We start from the raw sequence: 20894 nt of genomic DNA on the forward strand, positions 1-20894 counted from the left end.
AGAGAAAAAACTTTAAAAATGTAATAGAAACACCCATTTTTAATAGAAATAATATTTTAATTAAATAAGAGGTTACTCACATGATTCCACTTTTAGAGTGGATCCAAAGCATATTTAAAAATTACAGAATTTGGATTAAAATTATCGAAGGCTGATGTTCACTGGCTTTATATAGAAAAATTACTACAAACAAATACAATTAACTATTGCTAGAAAATTACTATTTAACAAAATTTTCCTCTGAGTTTAAGAAGACAGTAATTCGGGAAGTTATCATGGGTTGACTCTCAAAGTTGCCTTCCCTGAAAAATATTTATTCCATATTTGGCTGCTTTTCACTCTTTGATTTCAGTCTCACAGAACCAAGAACACAAAGTTGAGGGATGTTGTCTGGGACTTGGACAAGAAAAATAGATGCAAGAGTGTTTTTGATCTGCTCCAGTTAGAAATGAAATGGATTGTTCTCTATTTTTTTTAATTAACGTGTCTGAACAGTTTTGACTTTTTGGGACAACACCAAGCCAGAAGTATTCAAAATGTTCCCAAAACCCAACAGGGTAATCCAAGGGTGTCCTATTTACTGTTCTCTTGGAGGAGCTGGAATTTTCTGGCTGCTTTGACTTTTCTTTACCCTCCCCACTGAGCAGTAAAGGATGAGTCTGAAATGTGTCTGGCAGATCCCAACCAGGGTGGGAACACAAACGTGTGGACTGGGGAGCATTTAAAGGCAAAGATATCCCAATTCACCAGGAAAATGTCACCAGTACATTAATGGCAGGGTTTTCCAATGGAACAGGGTGCCCAGATTTGCTGTGGCTGCCCCTGGATCCCAAGGCCAGGCTGGACACTGGGCTTGGATCACCCTGGGATATGGGAGGTGTCCCTGCCATGGCAGGGGTGGCACTGGGTGGGATTTAAGGTCCCTTCCAGACCAAACCATTCTGTGATTCTGCATCTAGAATTGCCACAAAAGGAGGATTTGTGAATTCAAACACTTGGTGTGGATACAAAGCCACAGCAAATCAATAACACCCCCAGAACACACTCAATAGGATAAACAGTAATTAAAATTTCTTTTTTTGAAGATCCCTGTTCATATTTCAGAAGGTAAATCCATGGTGGCTTCATCACACAACATGTCCAAGGAAGATTTTTTTACATTAGAAAATGTGTTTTGCTCACCCTGGTATTCTCAGGGTAAGGATTACCCTGGATCTGTTTGTTGTACTTTCTGCTCCACAGCCTGGTCTCTGGTGGCTTCCTGAGGAGTATGTTCTGTGAAATAAAAAGCTTTTTCTTTAAACAAACTGTGGCATGGCTTTTCATCCAGCTGACAAAACCAAACTCAGAGTGTTCCCAGCAGTGTGTGGGAGTGGGTTTGGGGGCTTCTGTTTACATGCAGGAATTACTTGAGGCAATGAATCAAATTGCTGGCAACTCCTGTTGTCAGGACCCTACAATTTCTTTTTCTTTGAGCAATAATATTTACTCTCAAAGGACCCCAAACTACAGCCTCAAAATGTCAGTGTAACAGATAAATTTCACTTACAAGATACAGCAGATACTTCCTTTTTTCCCTTACCATGAGGCTGTGGATTCCTTTCCTTAGTTCTCCCACTATGTTCATTTTTCTCCAGCAACTTCCATAAGATTATTCTTCATCAGATCTATCAGCATGAGAAAAATGCACGTTCTGAGACAGAAATATTATTAAAAAGCTTTTGCAAATCTCAAACCTGGCTTGTTTATTTTATATAAATAAGAACAGATTTTTCTGAATTTGCTACCATTTCTTGGTAATAACCCATGGTACATTAATAAAATATGGTTTGCTGCTTGCAGTCAGTGTAGGCTTTCCAGAGGTTGTCCCAGTAGCAAAAAACACATCAAGGTATGTTCTTTGAGTGAAGAAAAACAAATAAGTTCAGCCCAGCAGAGAGGTTTCAGTGGCATCCCTCAATCTGTACAGGTTTGAATCCTGGTCCTGGTTGGCTCCCCTAAAAAAAAGGAAGCAAAGCCTTGCTCAGTTTGACCCTGCAGTCTCTGAGGATGAAGAAGATGCTGCTCTCTGTGGAGAACAAGCCCATGGGGTGATGAGGTGTTACAGTGCTGCAGTCAGTGACATGTGCCACTGATTTCATCTGGATTTCCATCAGAAAGAAGTAAAATTAATCCAATTTTCTAATTAAAAAAAAATATTAGCCTTAAACACTAATAAAAAAGCTCATTATAAATTGTCATGTTGAGTCCAGGCAAGCTAAGCAAAGTCATTATGTTGCAACCAAGGAAACATATTCAGTTTTAAAAATGGTAGAACCTGTGTTGTTGTTATTGCTGTTATTGCTATCCCTGAAGGAAAGAGGGAACAAAAAGTAGAAAAGATCCTGCAATATTTCTTAATGTTCTCATGAGTCCTGAGTCACAGGTTTTTTCTTCTCAGGTTAGAGATTTAATAAGAGGGTAATTTTTGAGTTGGCTGTGTGTCAGGAGTATAATCTTTATCCTGCTTTTTAGAACAATTAACACTTGTAGGGCTGTGATTATGTTGTGTGCTATTCCACAGTAACTACTGCAGGAATTCCCAAAGAAAACATCCTCAAAACCCCACTGTTCTGTTTAACTAACTCATGTTCTATTTTACTAACTCAGAGTAAAACCATGGACTCAAAACTCAGGCCATTGTGGTTGGAGTTCTGGTCCTGAACAGCTGAAAACTGCAATTACTTTATTTGCAGTTATTTGTGATTTTGTGGTGATTCAAATAAACAATTTCTCAGTTACAAGTCTCAGTCTGTAGCACTGTCAGGCATGAGGCAGAGTGGGGTCAGGCCTTGAAAGTCTTTTTCATTAGAATATGGATTTCATTCAGATTTTAATTTGAGTTTTCCATTTTTTCTTTAAAAAGTTATATCAAAAAAGTCACACATTGCTTGGAAATCAGTGAAACTGGTCCTATATTCAACAGCAACACAAACTGTTGTTTCTGTGCTTGATTCCAGCTGTAAAATGTCAGCTCTGAAAATAAAGTAGATCCACAGATCATTTTGTAGAGGGTTTTGACAATTCAACCATGAACCAGAGCAAGGAGACACAAGATTTCAGGAGGATGTCTTCAAATGTTGATTTCTTCCTTTTTTTTTAAATATGTTTACTCTTTCTATAATTTTTAAACCTAACTTCAAATTTCTAACCATTTGAGTTTACTCATTTTATTCTCCATGTAAGTCAAAGTTTTGAGAAGTAGATGGCACTTGATACAGAAAATATATGGAAATGTATATTCTGAGATTCTATGGGCAGTCCAAACCCCAAAATAAATCTGGAGTTAAAAGAACAGGAGAAGTGGCAACAAAATGTTTGGATAAATTAGGAAGAGTTGGAGGAAATGAGAAGGGCAGGAGCACAATGAGCTCCATTATAATCTTGGAGCATCCCCAAGCCTGCATCTCCAGCTGACACAAATCTGTGGCTGAACATTGATATCAGCTCCTCAGTGCCAACACTGATAACTCAGGATTTCCCTCCCAGACTCCCAGTGTCAGCCTCATTCCACTTCCTTGAGCTTAGCAAAAAAAAAAAAAAAGAGTAGCTTTTCTTGGAAAAATGAACCAAAATAATATCAAATTTTGTAAAGGCAGTTCCAGCCCTGCCATCCAAAAAATGATAGCTTTATGTAACTGGGCAAGGGCTGGCTTTTGAGTAGAAACCATAATAAATGCATTAAATAAAACCATGTGGTGCTAATTGATTCAAGGCCTGCTCTATTTTCCTGTGTTGGCACTTCCTCCTCCTTTAGCTCAGCCTAGATTTGGTATTTCCTGAGAGTCTCAGGTGTTAGAACAGAAAATGCATTTTTTATTGATGTAGTGTTTGCCATGGTAAAAGCACAGAAATGTGTTGGTTTGGGGTCAAAAGTGTGAGCAGAATTTTGTGAAAATGGATGAATGCAAATTCTTGGCTTTGAGGAGCTCTACCTGAGCAACCCAATCACCTGCAGCAATAATGGGGTAAATAATGAGGCAAAAATGGGGCCAATCCAAGGAGTTTGTTCACTGCTTGCCTTGACCTGGCAGAGGGCTGGAGATCAGCCAGGAGAAATCCCAGGAGCCAGCCTGGAGAGCAGCCTGTGCCAGCCATGGCAGATTTCATTACAACTCACCTGGTAATTAATATTTTCTTTAGGGCTCCATCAGCTGAACTTATTTAATGTGGAAGAGTCTCAGCTTTCTTTTAAAGAGAGGTTCATTTCCAGCCAACGTGGCTGGGAAGGCAAACATGAAAATGAAGTAGGAAACAGGAAAATGCAAGTTTCAGAAAAAGCACTAACATTTTATTTTAATAAATCTCATATTTCCCGGGTTTGGACTTTGCATTTTTCAATACATGGCATTAGCAGTAGCTCACATGTTTTATACAATATTTTTTTCATTTAATTAAACCGGAATGATCTGAAAGTATAGAATTTTTTATGTGCCCAAATGGTTTTTACAGATTTTCTTTTGCCTTGTAGGCACACCATGGTCCAAGAACAAAGACCCTTTTTCAGGAGTGCTCAGTAAAGCTGACATGAATTGGTACCTGTGCAGAATGAATGTCCTAGGGATGCTTTGCTGCATCCCATCCTTTGTGGACCTGAGTGATATAAACCCAGCAGGTGCTTCTGGGGCTTTCTGCCCTCTGCTCCTTTGGGATTTCTCCCACCTCCCCATGGATCCAGACAGCAACCAAGGCTTTGATCAGCACTCATCAAAATTCCAACAAATCTCATTATGGGTGGTGAGATCTTCCTATTCTCATTCCTTCTTCTACATTTTCTCAAGTGATATTTTTATGCTTTTATATTGTTATATTACTATGGATAATAACAACCAAAACAGCTCTGTACCCATTTTCCTGTGCAACCCCCTTTTTCTCCAATAACCTCTCCATATTTACATATTTACATATTTGAACTCTTCATATTTACAAACGTTGATCACTCAGTGTCATTTCACTCTAATCCTCCCCAAGGACTGGACTTTCTGTATAGCTAGCCTGACAAAACCTCACTACAAACAGTAATTTTTGTCTGTTGCTCTTGTAAAGAAAAAAACCATTATTTTCACTAGGGAGGTGGATGATGAGTACAAAAAGATCAAACCTTCTTTTACATTATTAAGACCAATTAAAATCTTCACTTTATTATATGAGAGTTTCATCCTAGCAATTAAAAAGAGCTCCAAATAGAAAACATTTCTTGCACTAACTTTATTATATAAGAAGCTGGAAAAGACCACTTGGGTCATCAACTCCCATCCCATGATGTGAAAGGTGGCCATATAAAAGGATGCTCAGTTTAGAAGGGTCCCTAAAACCTCATTTGAGGAGACCTGTCCCCCACACCCTGCACCACTTATCCCAGAAACACATTCAGGAGCTCAGCTCAAAGATCCTGGTATGAAGAACCCCAGGGAGAAAGGAGGAGTGATGTAGGAAATTTCCAGTTATTTTCACTCCCTGCAAGAGCAACAGTGCTGCTGTTGGATAAAACTCCCAAATGTGTACATAAATGTCCATAAATTTTGAGTAAATGCTTGATTTTTTTTTTTCTTGTTTAATCTACTTTTCATTTTTTCTCTGGGAAAGCAAGCAATTTGTGATATTCCAGTCTTTTTTTATTTATGCATCTGGAAAGGCCTCGTTGATGAAACACCAAGATCCCAAGGCTGTATAAAATTTTGATGAGGCATTTTCTTCCAGGGATGAGAAAATTGAACATTTCACCCCAAAGTGCCTCTTTTACTAAAACTGGGCCACTCCAGCCTTCTGACTCACACAGCCAAGACAGCAGCCCACGCCTGGAGCTTGGCTTTGCTGGTCAGAACAAATCCCTGGTGTGAGAAATGCCCCTGCAGCCAAGCTCCTTCCCAGCTGTTTCCCAGCAGGTGTGTTGGATGCACATCTGTTTGTCCAGGACCTGCTGAGCTGTGACCTGCCCTGGGTGGAACAAACACTGGAGAAAAGCCTCCCCCAGCAGGGACTGCAAAGCAGGATTTGTGCTGTCCTGCCCTCCCACATCAGTGGAGAAGAAAGGAAGAAAGGAAATGTCTTTTCAGCAAAAGAAGCACCCAGAGGAGGCCCAGTGCTTTGGAGAATTTGTGTTTGTCCTGGTTTGAAGGAGAAGTGTCTGCCAATAAAGGCAGAAGCTTCTCTCTGAAATGGAGAATGTGAACATCTCCCTCCAAATTATTATAATTTTGAAATTAAGGGGCTCTCAGGCAAAGAGATGGGAATTAGGAATAACAGCTCTTTACCAGGAAAATAAAAATAGAAATGCAGTATTACACAGAACAATCCCAACCCTGCCAGAGTCAGAATCCAAGCTGACACCCGTCAGTCAGTCAGGGTGTTGGCACAGTCCCATTCAATGGTGGCTGCATCCTCCTGCAGGGGCAGATGTGGTTCAGCTGGAGCAGTGCTCCTGGAGAAGGTGCAGTTTCCTCTGAAGCTCCAGGGATGATGTGGAAAGGTCTGGTTTTCCTCTGGAATCCAGTGGAAAGAAGGTTCCTTGGTGTCCAAAATGTCAGTTTTTATCTGGGTAGGAAAGGCTTGGCTCCTCCCCTGGCTGGAGCATCTCCCAGTGGGATGATGGAATTTTATCAGTCATGCCCTGGGACTCACTGGCCATTAACAGGAGATATCTCCTGGAGAGGATGGGCTGTGGGAAGATAAAGATGATTGCCCAGCTGCTTTTAACACATGGCCCATTAACAGGAGATATCTCCCACAGAGATCAGGGTCACTGCCCCACCCTGCTCCAACAGATGGGGACAGAATTCACATTTCTGGCCACAGCCTGTATTGCCACCCAAGACTGTTGTTCTCTCCTCAGCTGCCTTTGCCATTGTCCCAAATTCCCTGCAGAGCACACCTGGCTTTTCTGCAGGAGGGAGGGATGTCCCTGCTGGTGAGGAGGTGGTGGCACCATCTCCTGTCCAGCATGAGACTTGTGACACCCAGGCTTCTGCTCTGCTCTGCAAGGGTGAGTTTCATTTCATTTCATGCTGGAGCAAGGCAAAGCAATTCTTTTTCCAAATATATTCAATAAAATACAGAAACAAAATTGTAGATGCTGGGAATTGGTGCTGTTGCCCCTTACAGTAATATTCAAATTGACTTTAAACATGTAAAATGATTTCTAAACTGCAATGAACAGCACTGCATATACATTTTGGGCATCTGCCTTTTCTATTGTGACTCACCTAGAGATGCTTTTCTTGAATAATATTCTCAGGGCTTTGCATGTCAATGTGTGCACTTTCCTTATCCTTAACATGGAGTAACTTTGAGAGATTGTAGTTCAGGGAAAAATATATTTCTGCTTCAGTATTCTTCCTGATGGGTTTTAAAATGCAGGTGTAACATGGGCAGTGTCCCAAATCGTGGTGGGGGGTTGGAAATTGATGGTTTTTTGAGGTCACTTCCACTTTGTGGTTCTGTGGTTCCATGAAAAAACTTTGGCATTGTGCAAGTGTTTGCATCTACCTGACTTGCAAAGCTGAGCCCTTTGTGTTACATCTGCTCATTCAAACTGGTGTGGAAATGCTTCAAGGACAATCAGGAACAAGCCCAGCTTATTCTGGGAAATGGTTTCAATGGCAAAGCAGAAAATCTGCAGCATGTGTGTGGAAATGGGCTGCTCTGGGGAAAAGCAGGATAAATATAGTAGGAAACCCAGGCCTGAATGGGGCTAAATAACAGTATGCATGTTTCAAAGTATATAAAATAATTTCGTATTTTAAAAAAAAATCACTATTTTCTTGGTTCTTGGACTTAATGACAACCAGTTTTTGGCTACCCTCACAAAACTCCATGTATCAAAACAATCTCAGGATATTGTTGGAGCTCCTTATTCTAATCAGTTACATTCCACATATCCCCTTTTTGCCTTGTCCTTTGAAACCAACCAGAAAGCAAACACTGGGCTGGTTCCTTGCAGCAGAGGAATTTCTCCCCATGCCTGGATGCAAACCTGACCAAATTCTCTCCACTGTCCTTCATTCTTCTCACCTGGAGCCACGTGTGGGTAGGTTGGGTTGCCTAAGTTACCTTTTTTTTTTTTTTTTTTTTTCCTTTTTTTTTTTTTCCCAGGTTATTTCATGAGACAAGGAACTTTTAGTGCTATTTTACTGCCAGGGGAATATCAATTTAGGTGTAAAGCCAAGCCAGCTCCTGAGGTTTTCCAGCCTTGAGGGGAAGGCAAGGTGAGCCCAGGGCTGTTGTTTGAGGCTTCCTTGAGGTTTGAGGAGGATCTGGGGATGACAAGGTCCTTAAGGCCTCCTGAATCCCAAGGAAGCAGGGAATAGCTGCAAGATCATCTTCCTTTCCTTCAGGTTTGGTGACTACAGCCATGAGCTGGGTGTATTATTGTCTGTGGGAAAATCCTTGATGCAGCATTCCTGGAAGTAAAGAAAATGCAGAAGGCATGAAAAATGAAGAATAGGTGGACCTTATAAAAAGTAGTCCTTGGAGCAGTAACAGATTTTTGAACACCCAGGTGAAGGTGTTCAGAAATTCAAGTTTTAAAGATTTACAGCCTAAAATGTCTGAAATGCCTGCCAAGACAGCAGTGAGCAAACATCTCTTGTTAGCTGGCTCTCTTTGCAGCTGAAGGAGCAAATCACTCTGGCCAAGCCTCAGTTTCTCTCAAAGGAGTCAGCTCACCCTCCCCAGGGCTGCCCCTGGAACCTTTCATCCCTCTCTGCCCCGAGTTCTGCAGTTCTCCTGCACACCAGGTCCTCAGCTGAAGTGTTAAAATTCCCAATTTCCTGCAGTGGCAGCAGTTATCTCCAGCAAACCTCTGCAGTGCTGGGCACCTGCAGCTCCTGCCTCCTGAGGTGTTGCCATTCATTCTGCCAGTCCAAGTGCTTTGAACCCCCTGGCACCACAAGCTCAGGGTTTGATTTCTTGCTGGATTGTTCTGTTTCAAACACCTGCCTCAGCTCCTGCTGTGCTGCCTTCACTCCCCAGCCTGTAATTCAGAGCAAGAGGGACCTACTGGGGTGTTCATTAGGTAATATTCACTTCTGTAGCACATATAGAAGAAAAGTAAACTACTGAGAGCAGCCAGTGTGAATGTATAAATTCAGCTCTTCTCAAATGCAGCAGCACAAAAGCTCAGGCATGGTTGGAATGACAGGACTGCCCTGCAGCACCACCTGCTGAAGTGAAATAATTTTCAATCCAGTTTTAGGAAGGCACATATCAACCATTGGAATAGGCCAAGCATCCTGCTCAGCTGGCTTTGGGCTGGGAGCAAATGTTTCAGGATTCACACTGTCAAGGACTGACTCATATTTGCCAGTTTGGTAGGTGTTATTTCAATTTTTATTCAGTCCAAGAAACTTCTCTCATGGATTAAGAGTACCACTGAAGCAAAAAAACACTTCAGCAGTACTTGGTTTGGTAATATCACTGTGAGGCAGCAGAGCACTTAGGAAATGCTGTTAATGATTAAATTAATTCTGAGCTGGCTGCTGAGTGTGCCACTGCCACAGGAAGAATTTTCAGTGGGGATGAATTGTTCATCTGTCTTTTCCTGACACAGGAAAACTGAATATTGCACTGACATTCTAAACTCTGGGCTTATGTTTGCCACTCACAGCAAGCAGGGGGTTTTTATTGGGCACCTTCAAAGGTTTGAGAAGGGGTTTGGAATCAGCAGAGTGGATCAGAGGAGTTTAAGCTCCTCCAGTTCTGGTTGGCTCATGCAGGAGAAGAACTGGGATTATGCTGCCAATGGCTCTGTGTGAGGAGCATCAATGCTCTCAGGGTGGATTTCATACCTTAAAAGGTTTTTTTCCAACATAAACAATTCCATGATTGTATACTGTGTGTAAATTACACTGCTGAGTGTGTTTCAGCCCTTTTTTCTGACTCTCCCAGCTGTTTTGCACGAGTTATGTTGAGTTACATACAAATTATGTTGTTTTATGTGTGTGTTTATGTTCCATACCATGAGAATTAATTTCTCTCCACCATTTCCTGCAATTCTGAAATCTCTGGGGTTTTTCCCATCAGACACACACTATCAGACATGTCCCTCCTCTTCCCTCCTTTTCCACCTTCCAGGTGTCCTTTGCTGGAGCTGCAGGACAAGGAGCTGGCTCTGGATTTCCAGTAGCTGAATTTCCAGCTATGCCCTGCCCTCTCGTGGTGTGCTGCTCCCCCGCAATGCTCATTTCTTGCTGTTCTTGCACTGCTGGAAAATAAAAAATTGCCTGGTGACTCCTCAGAGCTGCAGCTGGAGGGCTGTGGTGGCAAAGTGCTGCACCCCACCCTAGCACCCAAACTCAAGGAGTTTTCCCCCAGACAGAGCCCAAAATAAAAGGCATGTTGTCTTTTTGCCACCTGTTATCCTATTTTTTTATGGGTCTCTCATCTAAAGCCAGCACTCAGGGACAGATGATACCTGAGGAATCTCTAATGTCAATCCTTTCCTCTTTTTAGCCAGAAATACAGATTTTAGTTCTCTTTCAGATTCTTAGTCCAGTCAAGCTCCTCCTGTTCTTTTTTCAGACCTTTCCCTCAATAATTGTTCTATTCCCTTTCACAGTGTTTGCTCCTTCCCAAGTTTAAATGAAGCCCTTGAGCCTGTACAAGGCAGAGGAAGTGAGAACCTACATTTCTATGGATCCCATCCCTGATGCTGAATTTAAACCTCTCAGTTCAATAAACAACAAAAGCAAAGTCTGCAGTGGACTCAGCTGATGCCTTTCCAGTCAAGCCAACATACTTTCCCAGGTGATATGATTATTTTCTTTTCCTAAGCCTTTTCAGATGGTAAAAAAATAAAAAAAATAAATTAAAAAAAAAAATCCACCTTTTCATCTTACAGCCACACATTCCTTTCTGCTTATTTCTTTGTCCTATTTCTTCTGGGTTTTTTGGCTGCCTTGCTTGGCTTTACTTTCTTCATGCAATTTGGTGTCATCAGTTTGTTCTCAGCATTCCAGGATTTCACTAGACACAGCTGCAGGATTTCTTTCTTATTTCCCCCCTTTCTCCATTCCTTTTTGTAGCTGTTTTATCACAGCCTTTGCCTCCTTGCCCTGTAGGAGTTCCCAGCTTGTATTGATGGACAGAAGTTTTCATTGTTTTCTATCTTTGATTTCAACAATTTCAGCAATCTAGAGGAGGAAATAATGTCTGTTGACCCAATTAACCACCCAGACAGTGCAGCACCAGCCCCAAATCTTTGGTCTCTGAGACCCCCAATGTGTTCAATAACCAGAATGTTCTGGCTTCAGCTTCTTTAAAAGCTAAACTCCAAATTATTTGCAAGTCATCTATGGCTTTGGCCCCTGCAGCCTAAATTAAATGAAATTTTGGGGACTGCTCTGAGGCTGTTCTGAGTAGCAGCAGAGCCTTTCCCTTTCCTCATTCCTATTCATTAATAGAGGAAGAAATAATTTTCTAAGTGTGAGACATTCCCAGGCTGAGGAAAGAGCTGGAAATCTGCCCCATTTTCCTCAAGGCAGGTGTCCTGTGCAGTGCCCTGCTGGTCAGTGTCACACAGCAACTGCTCCTTCAGTGACTAAACTGCAATTTTAAACCACTTGAATTGTACTTCTATAATTTTTTGAGTAGATTTTCCACACCCCTGCCAGCCCAGCTGAGGCACCATCACATGCTGGAAGAAGTTTTTCACCCAGCAAAGGGATGATCAGAAAAGACAAGGTTGAGGGAAAGTCTTTCCTCTGAACTGCAAAGCAGTGATTACTGTTTGTGTCTCTTTCAGACCTTATTTTCTGCTTATTGTGCCTTAATATATGCACAGCAGGTCTCTAATTTTAATGGCAGCTTCCAGCCTGGCAGCCCATTAAGCTGGAAATCATTGTGAGGGTCTTTCCATTGACTGAGGCAGTGCAGAGTTTCACAGGAGCTGTGACTGAAAAGCATCTGTGCCCAGCAGGACCTGGATGAATCCAGCAGAGGTGAGCAGCTCCCAGCCCCAGCTGCTGCTGACATCTCTCCCTGGATGAGGTGGGGTCTGTTGGAACCCAGAAATCTGGGATTTTTGGGATTTCTGTGTTTTCTGGCACTGACCCCCTGGAGAACACTGCTTTTGTCCTGAGACCTTGGAGAAGGATTCCAGATTTGAATGATGGAGGTAAAGTCATGGGTGTGTAGTTAGAGAAGAGTGTGATTTCACATGGTGAAGGGTTTTGGATTTGAAGGTTTTAGAATATAGCAATAGGTATGGGACAAGATGGAGAATTTTGGGTGTTGTCTTTTTCTATGTTCCTTCTTCCTGATTTCAGGTTGTTTCTGGTTGGACAGTTAGTGCTGCACTGAGGGTCACAGGAGTTTGGTTGTTGGGTCAAAAGTATAAATAATATAGGTGTTATTTCTCAATTGGACTGCTTAGCTTTTCAAGACCTTGTAGCAGCTGGATCTGTCTCCATTTTTCTGGCTTTTAGCTGGGAGCTACAAGTGCTGCAGGACTCTCTGCACTATAGATAAGATTTAATAAACAACCAAGCCTGAACATGAGAAATTTGTCTCCTTCATGTTTTTAATCCTGACTCTGAGTGAAGGCAGAAGAAAATGAAGATAAACACTGATTAAGTGGGGCAGTTACCACCTTTACAGGGTCAGTGTCTTCTCCCAAGTAACAAGGCACAGGACAAGAGGGAAAAGCCTCAGCTTGCAACAGGAAAGGTTTAGATTGGATTTTAGGGGAAAATTCTTCATGGAAAGGTTTGTCCAGCCCTGGCACAGCCACCCAGGGTAGTGGTGGAGTCCCCATCCCTGGAGGGATGTAAAATCCACATGGATGTGGCACTTGGGGACATGGGGCAGTGCTGTCCTTGGCAGTGCTGGGGTCTCTGACTTGATACCTCAGAGGTCTTTCCCAACCTAAATAATTCTGTGATTCCACTGTGCCAAGCCAGCATTCTGCACACCATCACCAGCTCCTAACCTGTGCTGGAAATCTTATTCCTGTGAGAATCTGAAAGGTAGAAATTATTTTTTTCCTTTTGCACCTGCCTCTTCTTTACCCAGAGTATGAAAATCCCATGTTGATGGCCCCAGGCAGTGCTGGGGCTGGCCACAAGATGGTACTGCAAGACCAGAATTCCTGTTGGAAGCACATGGAATTGTTAATGTTGGAAAAGCTCTCCGAGATCTGTGTCCCCCAGCACTGCCAAGGCCAGCACTCACCCTGTCCCCAAGCTCCACATCCCCAGCTCCTCCAAATCCCTCTGCAGGTGGTGACTTCACTGCCCTGGACAGCTTGTTCCATGCTAGACAACCCTTCCAGTGCAGATTTTTTTTCCTAAAATCCAACCTAAGCCTCCCCTGATGCAAATGGAAGCTGTATCCCCTGCTCCTATCCAATGTCCCCCTTACCTGTGTGATGGATCCAGCAGGAATGACTTTTTATGACACTGCTGTGCCTTGTCTTCAACAAAAGAACATTTGGCTTAGCTGGAAAATGGATTAAATTCTTGGCAGAAAGTTGCATTCAGAACTGCAACAACTTCACCATTTATCCTCATTTTGCCAAGCTGAAGCCCAGATATTATAACAGATAACAGATTATAACACACCCTTTTCCTCATCCAGTGCCTGTTTTCCTTTGCAGGAGATCCTTTGTTTTTATTGTATTTCCTCCAGACAGCCAAGGTGCTTGGCCCAAACACTCAAGGCCTTATACAGAAAACACTTCACCTTCCTCTGCAGCAGCAGTGAGAACATTTGGGAAGAGCCCTTCCCTCAGTGCCTTTGCACTCAGGAAAGCTGCATCTTTGATTAGTTTTGTTCAGCAGAGATAAGAGCAAAGCACAGCATGAGACATGAATTTTCTGAGGTCTCTGCAAGGAGCCACTGCTATGCTTTGGCACAAAATACCAAAAATGAAAACATATTGTCTTGATATTAATTCCAACTCCTTGGCAAGTTGCTCTTTTGGGGTTGTGGGTCACCTCAGCTCTACAGTGACTAATAAAAATAAAATGGCATTTTTGCACAGCTAGAATTGTCAGCAGGAAGGTGAAGGGACCTGGAAGAACTTGGGTGAGCCTTGTCCTCTGCAGAGATTTGCTATGAAGCCACTGACTCTGGCTCTGACACCAGCACTGCCACATCACTTGAGGAAATGCTGTTTAACTTCACTCTGAGCCACCAGATCAATTTTATCTTTACAGCCTGAGCTAGAGTGATATCCTTACCTCCAAAACGACTTCTTGACCAATATTTGGTGCTGTTTGATTCTTAGTCATGCCACAACCCAACAGCATTCAGGCTGCAATGTATGAAAATCAGGAGATCCTATTTTGGGGCTCATGAAGGAGATGGAGACATAAAAAAACCTCAATGAAGATTTCACTTTCAGAAGGACCAGAGTGTGTGAGCTGCTCAAGTTAATGATAAGGACAGATGTATTAATTAGCTTTTAGGGCTGGTAAAATAATATTAGCTGATGGCTGTAATTGACAACTCAATGAAAATATTTGACCGTGTTTCCGGGTCAGGAAACATCTGTAGAGAGTTATCCTGACCACACAGTGTTGATTCCAAACCAAAGCACAGCTGGGTGACCTCTTTGGTGTAAATAAGTTGTTGATTAAACTTTTAACAACTGCAAAAGGTGGTAAATTCATTCTGATTTTCTGTTTCACAGTCCCATGATAGTTTATATTTGTGCTGCTGAAGTAGTCTGTTCTCAGCTCTCCAACCATTCTTGGTCTGTGAGCATTTCTGAACTAGAACTAATCTGTTCTGCTTGTCTAAAATACTTCACTAAATTATTTATTTTAGGCTTTTCAAACCCCAGACTGAATCCTTTTTTAAGCAGCACATTACCAGTTGGCAAAGAACCCAGGAACAGTCTTCTGTTGCAAAACATCTCACATGTCACCAATCCTATTCCCGTGTGAAACCTTCAGGATCCATCAAGTTTTCAGCATTAATTCTCAATTTAGAAACACATGAAGTGAATAATCTGTCCCCATGGAGGGGGATGGGGAAAAGTTACCTTTAGTATTTGTGAATGTGCTTGTGAATCTGTCAGTAAAACTGCACTGTGGGGTCAGGATCAAGGCTGGAAGGGCACATGAAGCCAATCAGAGAGGATTCCCTGGGGGTTTGAGAGCTGCCAGCTGGACAGGAGCTTCCTCTCACCCACTCAGCACATTCAGGGAGGAGATAGCTGAGCCCATGAGAGGAAATGATCAATAGGTAGCATTTATATTTAAAAAATCTCTTAAAAAAATCCCTTACTTGGGTGGGACTTCCACCTGCAGAAGGCTGCAGATTGTAGCTGACAGTGACCTGTGATTTGTTTGAAATCAAAGATTGAACTGCTGCACATCTGTAGAAAAATCTGATCTTTCTGTAAGCTACTGAGAATCCTGCTCATTTATGATTTTAATAGCAAAATTCCATATGGCTTTTACAATGAGTATTCATTCAGAATGGAGAAGACCAATCCTGCAGAATTTAGCAGAAATTTCCATAAAATCTCTCCAGGGCCAGGAATGGACTTTCAATAAAAGTGGTTTCCTGAGAAAATGTGTGAGTGGTATGAATTAATTACACATATTCATACTTACATGAACAAAATATGGAAGGCAATGAATTTGTTATGCTAAACACCAAATTGGCCTGTTTAGGTTTCAGCCATCCATTCTTACCTGGATTACAAAATTTCCTTTTACAAGAACTGTGGTAGGAAAGTCCATTTATCTTGGAAGATATAAATGAGACTTGGAAATTTATGTGAATTCACTTCACCTTTCTTTCAGAATTAAGGAAACATTCAGTGTTAGTGAAGACCATTTGAAAACAGGCTGACAAAAAGAAACAGAATTTTAGGTTGAATTCAATTAAAAATTTTAATGACTAAATGACATTGATTGCTTGAAAAAAAAAAAGAGTGAATAACATATATTGAAAATGAGAGATTATAAATGTAATTGTAGGAAACTGATGCTAACTCTGTCTTGCAGCATCTCAGAGAAGGTTACACTTCAACACCCCTGTGGAAGAGTGTTAGACAACATTGTCCCAGTGCTTGTCCACTCTTTTGCTGGGGTGAAAGAAGTTGCAATAAACTGATTAAAGCAAGATGCTTTCCATTCTCCCAAGGAAAACGTGGCAGAGCTGTTGAGACATGTGCTGGCTGAAGATGAGACTCTCAGCTCATCCATTGGCTGCTCTTTGGAATGGGAAAAAAAAAACCAAAACAACAAAAAAAGTCAAATATCCACGCACAAAAATAGAATTTAAAAAAATAAAAACTCCTTTAAGCACTGTAGTCGTGGCAAGAAATTTACAGGTTATGTCCTCTTCCATAAAAAAGCATCATCAAAAAGAACTTGTGCCAGTTTTGTATTAAAAGGCCGATAGAAATCTCTTAAAATGGCCTTGGTGGTTGGCAGCATCGGGCCCAGGCTTCTGTCTTCAGGTCTTCTGGTGTTTGAGGCAGGACTCTTGGTAATCAGAGCTTCTTGCTTCTCACTCAGAGGTCCTGTGGAAAAAGAGAGTGTTATATTCAAATATTTCCCCCCCAAAAATGCCCATCCTGAAGAAATCGAATGGCTAAATCAGAAAGGTTTGCCATGGGGAGAAAAATGGAATTTTTGGTAGCAGCCACGAAATTCAGAATATTGAATAACAGGCTTAGATCAGCAAAATAAATCACTATTGGTAAACATGGGAATAATACATATTCCTCTCCCATCAAAAAGCAGCATAATCACTCTTGGAGGAAAATACCTGTTTTCAGAGAAAAAAGACAATGATTGAAGACAACTCCCATCCATTCTGGAGCTGCAGGTATTTTATGCTGTTTCATTTCATGGTGTGAGCTGAGTAACACCCAACAGAAACTCAGAGAAGCCCTTTTTGTTTTGTTTATTTGGAGGCTGGCAGTGGGATCAAAGTGGCCACAGGTGTGGTGATGCCCCCACTTTGGGAATAAATGTGCATCAGCAAGATAAAAACCTACAGGGTTTTCCAGCACAAGCCATATTCAGGAAGCAGATGCCAAGCTTTTCATCTGTTCAGCCTGCTGCATCCAAGCTTTTCTCATCATCTAGACCAATCTTTGGACCAGACAGATGATTTTTTCAGCCACATTTTCATTCTCTTGCTACTGTCAAATCAACATTGGGCAACGTTTTGTCTGCCGGCGTTTCTTCCGAGGATTAGCAACAGATGTCTCAATCAAGGCAGCAAAAACACAATTTCCCCCTTCTCCTCAGCTACAAACACAACCTTTCATGCTCAGATGTAGGTTCTGGGCTGGTAGCCCTTCAGTTTGTTAAAACTGTGGGGGATAAACTTTGCATTTCCATAAGAGTGTGGCAAACAAGCCCTGAGTGCCTTCAGGAGCAGGGCTGGAGATAAATCCCTGCATTATGAGTGGCCTGCAGATTTTTTTTCTTTATATACTCTCACTAAGATCTTCTAACACCAAGCATTTGAGAATTTAATTTTGCCTGACTCCAGGCAATGAGATTAATGCATCCTTCAAGCCAGATTCCTTTGCTTCTCTTTTTCTCTCACAATAAAGCAAAACCAACCTAAAAGGAGAAGGATAATCATGATTTTGCACACTTAAACCAGCCAGCAAGCACCTACCCAGATCCAGGAACTGGAACACCATGTGCATGGTGTACCTCATGTTTGATGCATGGTCCTCCAGGCGAAGAACAAGGATCTGATCTTTGTTAAAAACTGTCAGCCAGTCCAGGAGATACACAACATAGAGCCCTACCTGTAACCTCACCTGTAAGCACAAAAAAACCCAAATTAGTTCACCTTACAACACTCCTAGCTGTAAAAAAACAACACCCACCTCTGTTTTCTGGGCAAAAAATCCCAAATATGTGCTTTTGAGGAATGGCAGAAAGAAAGTATGTGAATATTTTTCAATTTTCCTCTTGTTTTCTGAACCTCTTAAAGAAATCTTTGCAAACAGCTTTTCTGCTGGTGGGAGATGTCATTTTACCAAGATGCATGGGTCTCAGGTGCAGCAGCATTGGTGGTGCCTTGTCTGAGCCAGAATCTGTCAGACCAGAGAGGGGGAAAGGCAGATTTTCACCTCTCCTGCCCTTATATCTGTTTTTCTTCCCTCCTCAATTTTACATAACAAGTTGAAATATAAAAAGAGTACCCTTGGTGTTCTTAAAAAGTCCAGCCTCCAACTGTGCTGATAAATATTTTTCTAAATCCCTTCAAGCTCAGAGGAGAGGAACATGAATCCAAAGTCTTAAGCATCTTTCATAAAAGAGGATTGACATCTTCAGCTGACATTACCACAGAGCCCATGAAGTGAGACCACAGCCCCTTTCTCTGGCACTGCCCCATGAGCTACACTGATACCTAAATTCCTCTAAAAAAAACATATTTTGAATTATTGCTGAATTATTATCATCCTGTGTGATTTGGATGTGTGTCTTTGGCTGCTCATAATGTAAATCTCCATATTTAGGAGATTTCTTTATAGATGTGCTACACCAAAATCTGGAACTTCTCATTTGATTGAGACACCAGGCTAAGATGGGATAATTCTAGCAGGGCAGCACCCCAGCCCTCAGCCAGCGCCTCATTCCACTCACCACTGGGGCATTAACTTGTGGTTTAATGTTTCTTTTCTTACTCCAGCCTCTTGTTAATGATTTCTCCATCTTCCTTGCACACTCCAGGTGCTGCAGGCCACAATTGGCACCACCCTGCTCACTGTGCCTTTCTCTGGGTACTGTTCTTCCCACTGATTCCAGGTGCCAACACCCCTTTCTGTCCCCTCAGCATCCAGCAGCAGGACAATGCCTAGGACACCTCTCTGGTTTCAGAAGAACATTAACAAATAGCAAATCCCCTTTTTTCCTGGCACAGTCACAGAATTAGCAACCTAATGAGCTCACCAGGGACAGCAACCCTCACACAGCAAACCACGAACACAACAGATTTAGCAACTTGGCTGAAGGAGAAGCTAAAAAAGGCCACTGAGGAGCACAGTTGGCATGTGGGTTTTATTCCAAACACCTGCTTGTGGCTCTATGGAAGGCAAGAGCCTCCTCTGCTCGTTTCCAAAAGCATCTTCTTCAAGAGGGCTCCGAAGACAACAAACGGAGATGGGCTCTGCACCCTGAGGATGAACAGAAGAGGAAAATCTTCCCTTCTGCTTCTCTCTCTGCCTTTCTCTGCCACACTGCAAGGAACACATTTGTGCAGGCAGATGGCTGGAAAATCGTGTGATGCTGCCCAGCAGCAGCTGGTGTGTGAGGAAGTCCTGGGGCTGCACTCAGGGATGAGCAGCTCCAGTCACCTGGTGAGAGAGAGCAGGGTCCTGTTGGCTCTGCTGCTGCAGGGCTCCAGCCCATGGAGTACTCTGGCACTGTTATTCTCCCAGTGGAAGAGGCAATAACTTCACCCCAGAGGCAAAGGAGGGAACTGTTCCCTCTGAATCCTTTACAGCCTGAGCAAATAAAAGAGGATTGAAAGGCAAACTGGCCAGATGTGATGCTTCAAGTCAATCTCTTCTGTATTATTCTCTGCCCTTGAGCAAAATCTGAAGTCAGCTCTACACTAAAATTGTGAATTTTGGAATCCTAAGCCCGTAATACTTTGTAATACCTATCCATCCCCCTGCCAGTTTCTGTGTTCTCTTGTATAATTTTCTGGCAGGCACATTTAAAAAAAAAAAAAAAAAAAAAAAAAAAGGAAAAAACTTTATCTAGTTATTGGTAGCCTTTCCTTAGAAAAGAACACATAATTTATTCTGATTTTGAGGCTATTTGGTACCACAAAGATCTTTGCCAGAGCTACTTTTTTGAAGACATCTGCAAAAAGCACATTAAATTGTAATCTTCACTAAAATGCTCTCCATGCACTTGCACAACAGCAAGGCTGTGTTATCCCTGTTGGCATCCACCAGGGAACAGGCTGAGGAGACAGCTGGGCCCCCACAGCATCTCTTAGATTTATATTTACATCCTCCACAAACAAATGAAGAGGGAGAAAGTTTTGATTTTGGGGGATTTTGGTGTCTGGACAACATTTCCTGCAGGCTGGAGCAGCGAGGAGCCAGAGGTGGCAGGGAATACGTACAGGCATGGCGTTGTTGAGGGTGTTGTTGTAGACACAGGCTCGCAGGGAGAAATCCAGCACACAGCCCTCAAACAGCTGCAGCGACTCCGCCACCTTCTCGTGGAAATCCTCCGCGGACTTGTTGGCACTGGCGAAGTACAGGTAGTCAGAGTACAGCCTGCAAGGGAAATGTGGCACTGAAATACCATAACACTGTAATCAGAGTACAGCCTGAAAGGGAAAAGTGGCACTGAAATACCATAACACTGTAATCAGAGTACAGCCTGAAAGGGAAATGTGGCACTGAAATACCATAACACTGTAATCAGAGTACAGCCTGAAAGGGAAATGTGGCACTGAAATACTGGTAGTCAGAGTACAGCCTGAAAGGGAAATGTGGCACTGAAATACCATAACACTGTAATCAGAGTACAGCCTGAAAGGGAAAAGTGGCACTGAAATACCTGTAATCAGAGTACAGCCTGCAAGGGAAATGTGGCACTGAAATACCATAACACTGTAATCAGAGTACAGCCTGAAAGGGAAATGTGGTACTGAAATACAGGTAGTCAGAGTACAGCCTGCAAGGGAAATGTGGCACTGAAATACCTGTAATCAGAGTACAGCCTGAAAGGGAAATGTGGTACTGAAATACAGATAATCAAAGTACAACCTGCAGGGGATTTGATGCCTCCATTGTACCCATCTCTCAAAATTCCAGAAATCTTACATATTTTTCAGTCTCTTCCAAAAAGACACAGGTGTTTAAGAAATAAAAACTCCCATCTTTTTAGGTCTCACTTATTACTGCA

The 20894-nt window shown here is 42.2% G+C and overlaps 1 protein-coding gene across 4 annotated transcripts in view; it reads right to left on the reverse strand.

Annotated features, from left to right (window-relative positions):
• Nucleotides 1–15862: 15862 nt before the first annotated feature.
• Nucleotides 15863–20894, reverse strand: part of CHST15 (carbohydrate sulfotransferase 15) — a 43058-nt gene continuing 38026 nt past the window's right edge. For all 4 annotated transcript variants that reach the window (XM_056494912.1, XM_056494910.1, XM_056494909.1 and 1 more), the window contains 3 exons: nt 20104–20260; nt 17632–17779; nt 15863–16516 (listed from right to left, as the gene is read on the reverse strand). In XM_056494912.1, the coding sequence (XP_056350887.1) occupies nt 16326–16516; nt 17632–17779; nt 20104–20260 (496 nt within the window). In that variant the 3' untranslated portion in view covers nt 15863–16325. The remainder of the gene's footprint in view (nt 16517–17631; nt 17780–20103; nt 20261–20894) is intronic.

Source organism: Oenanthe melanoleuca, chromosome 6 (genome assembly GCF_029582105.1).
Source record: "Oenanthe melanoleuca isolate GR-GAL-2019-014 chromosome 6, OMel1.0, whole genome shotgun sequence".
NCBI classification, from domain to species: domain Eukaryota; kingdom Metazoa; phylum Chordata; class Aves; order Passeriformes; family Muscicapidae; genus Oenanthe; species Oenanthe melanoleuca.